The 10,833-nt window shown below is 41.5% G+C and overlaps 1 protein-coding gene across 1 annotated transcript; it reads left to right on the top strand.

Annotated features, from left to right (window-relative positions):
- The first annotated feature begins 3,845 nt into the window (after nucleotides 1–3,845).
- Nucleotides 3,846–10,292, top strand: mrps22 (mitochondrial ribosomal protein S22). Its single transcript, XM_052079065.1, has 8 exons — nucleotides 3,846–4,005; nucleotides 4,398–4,552; nucleotides 4,634–4,798; nucleotides 6,829–6,972; nucleotides 7,948–8,031; nucleotides 8,120–8,265; nucleotides 9,368–9,476; nucleotides 9,952–10,292. Exons 1-8 carry the CDS (start codon nucleotides 3,879–3,881, stop codon nucleotides 10,042–10,044), a joined length of 1,023 nt encoding a protein of 340 aa, XP_051935025.1. The 5' UTR covers nucleotides 3,846–3,878; the 3' UTR covers nucleotides 10,045–10,292.
- The last annotated feature ends 541 nt before the right edge of the window (nucleotides 10,293–10,833 follow it).

The raw sequence follows: 10,833 nt of genomic DNA, 5'->3' as shown, positions 1-10,833 counted from the left end.
TTTTAACTTTTGCTAAAGTGAAAATTTGCTGCAACATTTTCAACAACGAAATTAAAAAAAGGTTTTCAGAACTAATTGCCCCGTGTGTATTGTCCCTCAGACATCAACTCAGCAAACTGTTTTGGAGCAAACAACTGCTTGCTTTGATGTGCTGACTAACATTGTTGCCATGAATGTCAATAATTTAGATTTTAAGGTTGTTTCAAATTTAATGTTTGTTTTAGCACCATCCATCCAAATAGTTTTTTTTTTACAGTGTAGTTACTTGTCTTTTTCTTTCAGCAATGTGACAGCTGCATACATTTGGTTGTGTTGTAGGGGCCTCTTGCAGCTCAATCAACACATCATTCCACTGTTGTCTGTGCTTCTGGCCTGACTACTGCTAACCATTCACCTCATTACCAACTGAAGGCACACCCCCATCTATACCATTCATTTAAAATTCCATAGATTCGTGAGCTAGTGAGGATATGGTCTATATTTTTAAGTAGTAGCAAATATCTTCTTTGTGTCTGTACAGAATGGCAGAATAAGGTAATTTTCATCAGCTGCATTTGTTACATCCATAAAAAGTGTGTATATAAACAAACAAACTAACAAATCAATCAATCAATAAACAAATAATCGATTTGTGATCCATTTACAAGGAATAGCAAAACAGAATAACTTACATCTTTGAAATAGAATGAATCTAAATTAATACAAAAAACAATAACACAACAACAAAAGTAAGTGAAAACAGTCCGTTAAAAAACATATTTAATGATACATATTCGGGAGATGCCAGAAACAAATAGAAAGACTTGTATCACGATGCCAACCAATTGGGGCGGCAGTATTTGTAAGGAACTGGTTTGAGATAAGCTGGGGACAAATGTAAAAACAACAAGTGTTGTTGAAGAGATGCTCGTCTGTTTCCTGAAGACTGTTGAGTGGTCCTTGAGCAAAGCACCACGAACCCCCCCCCCCCCCCCCCCCCCCCACCCGTCCCGCCCCAGCCTTCAGTTCAACTGGTGAAACTCCACTCCCCCCTCCGGTTCAAGTGGTCCTGCACAGTTTGCACACCCCTTTCACTCTGACTTCACTTTGCATCCCAGCGTGTGCGTGTGAGTTTGTGTGAGTATGTGTGTGCGCGCGTGTGCGCGCGTGTGTGTTCTCTCTGGTGTGTGCAACACGAATGTACCGGTACAGCAGAGTATGAGTTGAGGGTAAGATATTGAAATTAAATAAATTCAAGACCTTTACTGATTGTGGTGCACTTGATTGAGTACAGTGCAGGAAGCATGATGAGCGTCACGGAACAGACATTGAATCGTGGTGTGCATGCTAAGTGTGAATGGTTGTCCGTTTCGATATGACCTGTAATTATCGACCGAACAGTCCCGGAAGTCAGTTGGGATATGCACAAGCTCCCCGTGACCCTAAACAAGATAAGCGGTTGGATTGCTGTAATTTTTTCAACTCCTACTAATAATGATAGTTGTAGGGCTACCGTGAATGGAGAAGGTGGTAACACTAACACGTACACATTAAACAGCATATGGGAACACGGAAGACCTTTGGTGATATAAGATTTAAAGTAGTAAAATGAGTGCCTTGGCTCAATAATTTTTTGGGGAAACACTAATCTTAGGGACGAGTGTGACTTTTTAAGGAGTAAAATAGCTTTGAAATTTCCAAACGTGAGTCATTATGCTCTCGCGTGTTATCATAGTGCCATCTTGTGGACAGATTACAGTATTTAGGACAACATTATTTTCCGTTTTGATATTTTTAAATCAGTTTTTTTTTGGACATTAGGATATAAATTTTAACAAACAATAAATAAATAAATAAACAAGACGCCACTTTTACAGTAAATACACGGGTCTATATGAGATTCGGTATCCCATGATGCTTTATCGCTTGGAATGTTGTTCACTTGGGGTGAAATGTTATTTTACTCAAAATCATCCCTTAAAACTCATTTAATGTCAAAACGTTTGCGAAAAATCAATCATTTCGTGCGGAAAAATCTGAATAAGTTTTGGGTGTTTTTCATTAAAAATATATATAAATAAAGGGCTTCGCGCACCTACTCGGTCAGTGTCGAGGCTGTGGGAATGATGTCAGTGTGATAAATCGCCATTAGATAGCAGAAGTGGCTTTGATCAGATATTGGTAGCACACAGCGTGAGTGGGTGTTGGGTGTGGTCTGGCGATACACACACACACACACACACACACATACGCACATGAAGTTCAACTTTCATGAAAAGGTCATGCATAGGTCATGAATTGGTGCAGTGTTTATCTGGCAATAATCTGTTATTTTGCAATCAAAATGGCATTTTTTGTGTTATTTAGCAGGAAAATATTGATGAGATTTTTGTGGTATTACAAATGCAAAAATAATAAGTAAAAGTTTTGCTTTGCTTTAAATGCATCCTTTCACAAAAAAGCCTTTTTCTCTGAAATTTTCCTTGTAAACGAGTATTTTCAAGAAACCTACCAATGTTCAATCCTGTTTTCAAAAGAATTATAAATGGTAGAAATGTACCCCACCCTCACCTCTCTTGAAAAAAAGAGGGTTAAAGCCTTATTTTGGTTTGTTCCATGCAGCGAGATAACTCAATTTTCTGTCGGCCTTCCACAATTAGTCAAGACGGTCGAAAATAACTGGCACAGACTCTCCCAATTTGAGAAAAACAGCTGACATTTAATGAATTCTGAGGAAATTCAACAGTGCATGATTATATGTTAATCAGCATTTTTGGTAGAAATGCAGGGTTACTGGATGACAATTTTTACATTGTACCTTGAACATGTCATTGAATTTCTGTATTTTTACATTTTACATTTAGGTGTCAATCTAAGCTATCTATCTGTCTGTCTGTCTGTCTGTGGTAGAGTGGTCGATTCCCAACCCACAAATTGTTGGTTTGATCCCTGGCCATTGCGACCATGTCGAAGTGTCCCTGAGCAAGATACTGAACCCCTGATGCTGCGTCATCAGTATTTGAATGAGGTAACAGTGTAAAGCGCTTTAAGGACCCCAGGTAGAATAACGCTAAACAAGTGACAGCCCATTTACCGTTTTTTTTTAGAGTCACTTATGTTTGACCTTTCCTGAAACCCTGCCCGCCACCTTTTCCAGCCACTCCCCTCAGGCAGACGCTACAGATCCATGCGCACCAAATCCAGTAGACACTTAAACGGCTCTTCCCTTTAGCCATCCATCCATCCATCCATCCATTTTCTGAACCGCTTATTCCTCACTAGGGTCGCGGGGGGTGCTGGAGCCTATCCCAGCCGTCTTCGGGCAGTAGGCGGGGGACACCCTGGATCAGTTGCCAGCCAATCGCAGGGCACACAGAGACGAACAACCATCCACGCTCACAATCACACCTAGGGACAATTTAGAGCGTCCAATCAGCCTGCCATGCATGTTTTTGGAATGTGGGAGGAAACTGGAGCACCCGGAGAAAACCCAACCCGGGGAGAACATGCAAGCTCCACAAAGGGAGGCCGGAGCTGGAATCGAACCCGATCCTCTGCACTGCGAAGCCGACGTGCTAACCACTGGGCTACCGGGCCGCCTCTCCCTTTAGCCATTAACTCCTTAAACAGTCACTGATGTAGTCACTCTTCTTGCACTACAAAATGGTACTACAAAACTACAAGTTACTCTAAAATGGTTCGATGATTTTGTTGTTTACGATGATACTAGTGCAGCGTGTTATACCGGGGACAAATTCCTTGTGTGTTCTACATACTTGGCCAATACAGATGATTCTGATTCTGATTCTGAAACAGAAGGTGGCAGTAATGCGACGACAGCAACCGTGTGTATCTGCGAGGCGTAAGAGAAGAAGAAAAATAAACGAAGAAGAAGAAATATGGCGGCCTTCGGAAAGGCACGGTGCTTATGTCGAGGCTACTCTTGGTTGCAAACTGTTAAGAGAAATAAAAACCTGAATGTAAAATGTGTCACCAGGACATTTTGCCGCGATCCGCAAGACAGCGGTATGTATTCAATGCATAATAACGTGCTGAGCAAAATCTGTAAATATCAAGCTGACCTTGTCATGTGTTGCAAGTACAAAACATTCACGTTTGGATTTGTTGTACGAACTGTAGCTTCTGCATTTTTCAACTGTGAAACGGTACGTTCATTTTTAGTATATATTGCAATGAAACATTGTTTTTACAGCTGTTGTTTGGTTGGTGAAGTTTGATAGAAAAATAAATTGCAATTCAGTGTACCGGTAGCGTTCTACATTTATTATGGCGAAGATAGATAGACAATTGTGTCATGTTGCTCGTCAATTAAGTTCAGTTAACTGAATTTAGATGAATGTTTACCTTGAGCAATCAGTCGGAGGCATAATTAGGATTTCATATTTTCTTTTTCTTAGGCCAAAACACAGAAAAACCCCAGTTCACAGACCCAGTTGTGCAGGACATCCTCACCAGGATAACAGGCCTGGATCTGCAAAAGGTGTTCCGATCACTTAAACAGGAGCTGAGCCCGCCAACGTATAAACTCATGACCGATGAACAGTTGGAGCAGGTGCCTTCAATTTGACCCTTTTTTTTTTTACTTGTAATCTTACATGTGACATTTTACTCATTAGCCACTCTATGCATTCAGGCAATGAAGTTGGCCACGGAGAAGGCAAAAAAGCTGCTCCAAATGCCACCCGTTTTACCTGAGAGGAAGCCTATCAGTGACATACTGTCTGTGGACAAAATTCTAGATGGGATTGATACAGCCAAATATGTCTTCACAGACATCACCTACAATATTCCACACAGGGTAAGTACATTCATCTTCATTATCTAAACAAAAAAGAGCAGGGAACAGTTTGGATGGACATTGCTTCAACCTATATTGGTGTAAAACTTCATTGAAGGCAAGGGAGCTTTGTGCACCACATTTCACACATAAGGCAACTCAGTGTACTTCACACAAAAAAGAAACAACACCTCGGCCAACAAAATGAAAGCCACCAAATATCAGAAATACCTCAAAATTCAGAATAATGCACAGTAAATCAAATCTATCATATTTTGAAGACCATACGGCACACTGCATTAAAAGGTGAATTGTCAGATACACCTGCTATTTCTGTACTGAACGCATACAAAAGACACACTGCAGTATTGGACACAAGCATGGTAAAACGTACTCTACCACAAAGATATGGTAACATGCATGCACTCTAGCATACGTTTTTAAAAAGGCAATAGGAGAAAAACAGAGTTCGTATGTTCGTGAAGAATTTACCAATCCTCGATCCTCATCCACAAATTAATCAAAATCCTCATCTTCTGGTTCCGAAATAAACAGCTGGGCAAGTTGTCCATCAAACACGCCAAGTTCCCCCATGGTCAGAGTCAGTACCGTGTGGCTCCTCGGAAATGATGCCGGCTTTTGCGAAAGCTCGAACATCAGTGCAAACAGACACGTTAACCCAAGCATCCCAAAACCATTCACCAATAGTGGCGTATATGCTGCCCCAGTCTTAGTAAAGCTGTGTCACTCCCACACATCTTGCAACTTCACTTTGACCACCCTATTTACACCGATGTCCAGTGGTTGGAGTTCCTTCGTCAAGCCTCCCGGATTGATGGCAAGCTCCGAGTTCATTTGCTGCCATTTTGATTGGGCTTAATAATGAAGCCCAAGTGGGTAAGCTAGGAATGTGAAGATTGGTTGGGAGAACAGTCGGTAATGGAAGCCATAGTGGCAGAATAAAGAATTAAAATATCCAAGAAAGCGGCTTAATTTAATGCAATGCAGAGCGGTACACTTTTTACTGCATTAGGAGCGGAAGATGGCCAGCTTTTCCTTGAAATCTGCCAGATGTTGCTGCGCCACGGCCGTCCTTGCCCGAATGGATGTATGGCGCTGTTTCATAAAATGAAAGCACCATGGTGCTTCAGTGTTTTTCAAACTTTTTTGAGCCAAGGCACACTTCTTTCATTGAAACCCCCCCCCCACACTTATTTTAACAATTAACATGTTATATTGTTCCTATAACCGATTTTAACTTGAAGAATGGCGTTATAACAGCTTGAATTGGAATCAAATGAACACAAAGAAAACAGTATTTTAACATATTTCATATTTATTGTTTCACCGTCGTCCTGCATTCATGCGTCACAAATTGGCTTGTCTCTCTCGAAACGCAAAGCAATTGGCTAGCTGTTGCTGCTCCTTAGCGGTAGGAGAGGGTACTACATGATTACTTTCTGGGCGAAAGACTGCACAGGCACAAAAATTGGATATTTTCCCACGGCACACCAGCACACTGGTTGAAAAACACTGTATTAGTTGATCTTGAATTCTCTTCGTAGGTGCCGTTTTCAGGATGCTGTTATGCACAATGCACGTACTGGCACGATATGCACCTATTCGTGGCATGCCTTTCGCGTCCTTTTTCACGCCCAACCTTCCCATTTTAACGTCCACATGCTGTCCTCAACTACAGGATGTCCTCATTTCCTCTGTATATGAAGCGTGTCGGCACAACATCAGTCGGTCAAGAGGGAGAGCTCATCCGAGTCACACAACAACATTCACAGATTTTGGAACTTCCGCATTGTTAGGTGTCCCGTCCATTTTGGAGAAAAAGACTACAGCGCACCTTATGGTTGCGAAAATACTTATTTGTATCTCCTTTCCTGTTATGGAATGGATATGCATTGTCAGCTGATTACGGAAGGACTGCAAACCTTTTTCAGACACGCACAAAAATGTAACACCCTTTTGATTTTTAAATACCGGTATTTGTTTTAATCACGTAATCTTCATGTATTACTTTGTGTTTGTTCTCCCCTCAGGAAAGGTTCATCCTTGTGAGGGAGACCAATGGCACTCTAAGAAAAGCCACCTGGGAAGAGCGGGACCGACTCATTCAGGTCTACTTCCCAAAGGATGGACGCAAAATCACTCCGCATCTGCTCTTCAATGAAGAGAACCTAAAGGTTGAAAATAGCCAAGTCAAATATCCCACCCGAGCTGCGTTTTACTGTCAGTCATGTTTGAAATTGTACTGTAGCTGTTCGAGCTATTAAGGGGTAGTCCACCTCCAAATTTTCATTACAAGAAGAGGTTCTCTGCCACCCGACACGTCCAAACATGGAATTCTGATACATATTGCCTTTATGGAATATGAGCCCCTCCGTGAGCCGTCGCCTTTCCATGGTGGAGGGGCTTGTGTGATCCTCGGAGCGAAGTTGTCTGGGGTTTTGTGCCCTTGGTAGCGTCGCCCGTGGCAAACAGGTCTTCAGGTGAATGACCAAACAAAGCATGGCTCATATGACCTCTTATGATGAAAACAAAAATAAGACAGCATTTTTCCTTTTGCGGACGCGCGCGACCGGGGGGACCCGGTCTGGAGTCAGGCCTGGATATATGCCTCGGTCGCACCATTGTCTCGCCGCTTGTCTGGGAACGCCTTGTGATGCCCTCAGGAGAGCACGAAGAAGTCTCTGGGGAGAGGGAAGTCCGGGCCTCCCTGCTAAAACAACTGTTCCTGCGACCAAACCCAGATAAGCGATCGAGAAAGGATAGATAGATGGATGGATGGATGATGGAATATGAGTTGAGCAGTACTGTAACAAGTCCCCTGAAAATGACATCAAAGTTGCTCAGGGCTCACTTAATGCCCAAACATGGTTCAGCTTCAGCAATTTGGCTGAAAACGTGTGAATTTAGCTGCTTTACTCATTGTCCATAAATGCAATATGAACCAGAATGCGCCGTGTTTAGACGAGTGGAAGCACACAGGGAACATATTGGAAAGACAATTTTTGGGCTGACTTCCTCTGAAAACAACCATAACATGATGTAGCTGTATGTACCGGTATTTTATTTTGCTACGGGCAGAAAATTAAAGTTCACACCGAGTCCCTTGCTTTTATTTTCTGTTTTACTTGCATACTCCTATTTTCTTTTAGATGGTGTTCGCTCAGGACCGACATGAGGATGTTTTGGACTTGTGTCTAGTCCAGTTTGAACCTGACTCTTCACAGTACATCAAGGTCAGCGGACTGCTTCGCACACCATCTGAACTCCAATTTTTAGACAGCCAAGTAAAGCAATGTTGCATCCACCAAATATTTGTGTCAGGTGCATGCGGCCACCTATGAAGATCTGGACAAACACGGGAAATACGAGCTTCTTCGTTCTACGCGGCACTTTGGAGGCATGGCCTGGTACCTGGTCAACGCTCGTAGGATTGATGGCCTCATCGTGGACATGTTGAAGAAGGAATTGTGAGTTTGAGTGTGCTGAAATTGTAAGATTGATTTCACATCTGTACATGGGGTCGGCTTAATCTCAGGGAAGCAAAGTTTTTAAGAAACGCTAGAAACAAGACTATAAGGTATGAATAATTGTTTTTCTTGTTTTTGTTTGCATGAAATCAATTTGTTTTAATTTATTAAATTCACATTGTGTATAACAGTAAACCTTTTCTTGTCTAGGAGCAAAGCTAAATTGATTATCAAAAGCACTGCTATAATGTAATATTACAAATCAAAATTATTTAATTTTTTTAAAATCCTTGATATATTTACCCCATAAAAAGGTCAAGGTACAAGAAGAACCTGAACTGTTTATAATTTAAGACCGGCATGTCCAGCTGTTGTCCTTGATGGCTGCTGTCATGCGTGTTTCAGAATTTTTTTTCGTCCGCCAACACACCTACTGCAATTCAAATGATCAGCCCATAGGCAAGCTCTGAAGAAGCCTTATCATGATCCCGATCATTTGAATCCAGACTACGGTACTTTAAAATAAAACAACACAGAATCACTCCAAAACACGACAAAATATCAATTCGAATTTGTAAAAGAAAAATGTGTGTGAGGAATGGCATCCAGATAAGGTTAGTATAGTAAGGATAGGGAATGCGAAAAACTGAGTGTCTCTGCTTTGAGCAGCTTTCGTCAGTCAGAAATGAAATTCCTTGTTTTGGAGAAGATTCTCCCAGGAGGACTGACATTGCTACAATTCTTCATCAAGCAACAATTGCGTTAGGGCCTTATTTCATCAGTCTGTATTATGTTATGTATTCTGTACAAAACTATTCTTTTTTTAACACTCCATTTGAACAGTGTACAGTTCTTTTCTGAAACGTTTATTTTGTAATGAAACACTTTGTCCCCCCCCCCCCTCCCCAATTTTGCTGCTGTAGAGTGCAAATTTCCCCAGTGTGGGACAAATAAAGGTTATTTTATCTTATTTCTGTACCAAGTTATAAAGCAAAATTTGCTGCCGCATATACGTAGAAGATCACACAATTCATTTTAGGGAATGAATGAAAGGCCATGTATGGTCACACACCGGAAAAAGAAATGCGTTTGTGTGATTCAGGGTGGAGGATGCAGTCAGCCTCGTGTCTCTCTTCCACCTGCTCCACCCTCACAGCGAGTCGGCACAGGAAGCTTCCAACCGTCAGGCGACAAACACCGACCTTCTCAAGGTGAGAACGCTGCTGTCAGGAGCAGTCAAGGTTAGGGTCATAGGCAGTACTCATTACTGTGGGAGTGCTTTTTCATGGATGGATTTACACTCTCTTTTTTGTTGCATTTTTATTTTTTTGCATCAACATTTTCCCACATGCACCGCAAATTGTCAGTGTACGTTGCAGCAAGTTCCAGTCTCATCAATTTGAAGTTAATTCCGTGGTGAGTTTGGGTTACTTCAAGAAAAGAATCCCAACAATTTTTACTGTGCTGTGTGTAGAAAGAAAGGAACATTCCTTTCCACTCCTCCCCCCGACCATTTTCATTAGTTAGCTTTTTTAAAAAAAATAATTTGGTTGGATCCCCAAAATAAATCAGCGCCTGATTTTCAGGACGGCAGTTTATTTTACCTCACAATTTATTTAACAATTTGGTGTTCGTGTACATATGCCCATGAAAGTCATAAATAAATATACACCCCTGTCTCAACAGATCTATGCCCAGAAGGAATCCCAGAGGTCTGGCTACATTGAGTTGACCTTGCAGGCATACGAACAGTCTGAGTCGAACAGCGCTGCCGTCTAATCGACCCGTTCCCATTTGGAATTGTGCAAATCAGCAGAGCAAGATAACCGAAGGCTGAAGGTAGCCATCTCATTTGACGGCTATGCAGCGAGCTCTGCCATTGTGGAGGAACGTGTGCTTCATAAATTAACAATTTATGGAGACATAATACATGATGTAATTGTGCTGAGATTTGTCGTCCGAACCGCTTTACGTACATAACGGAACAAAATTAAAATCACTGTAATTAAAAGAAAAATCTCTTTGTACCTCTGGGTAAGTGGAATATCTCATGGCTCAAAAAGTCTCATCTTGTTATTGTCAGACCAAAATCAAATCTTCAAGAGATTTCAAGTGTGCTTTTGTAAAATTTTGAAACCAAGGTTGAACCTTTATACCTGAAAGAGGAAGTCAACACCAGCATTTTCTTGTTATCATATGTTCTATGCACCTTCACAGGTCTAAACACAGCATTCGGATTCATATTGCGTTGGTGGAATATAAAGTTGCAAAATCTTCCCATTTTTAGTCATCTCAGAGTGGCCCTTTTGACACTGTCATCTGAAAATGACATCACAGTTGCTCAGGGCTCAGGTCACGACGCAATGATTGGTCGTGACCTGAGCCCTGCGAAACTGTGGAGTCATTTTCATTCGAAAGCAAGTGCCAAAATGGCCGCCCACTGAGATGGCTGAAAACAGCTGTATTTTACTGCTTAACGCATATTTGAATGCTATATGAATCATAATGTCATGTTTAGACTTGCGTCATGTCACTAAAATCTGGCATTTGAACAAAAGGGTATTATGG

The sequence above is a fragment of the Hippocampus zosterae genome, chromosome 10 (genome assembly GCF_025434085.1).
Source record: "Hippocampus zosterae strain Florida chromosome 10, ASM2543408v3, whole genome shotgun sequence".
In the NCBI taxonomy this organism is placed as follows: Eukaryota; Metazoa; Chordata; class Actinopteri; order Syngnathiformes; family Syngnathidae; genus Hippocampus; species Hippocampus zosterae.
The sequence above is the reverse complement of the archived record's forward strand: the minus strand, read 5'-3'. Positions and strand labels throughout refer to the sequence as shown.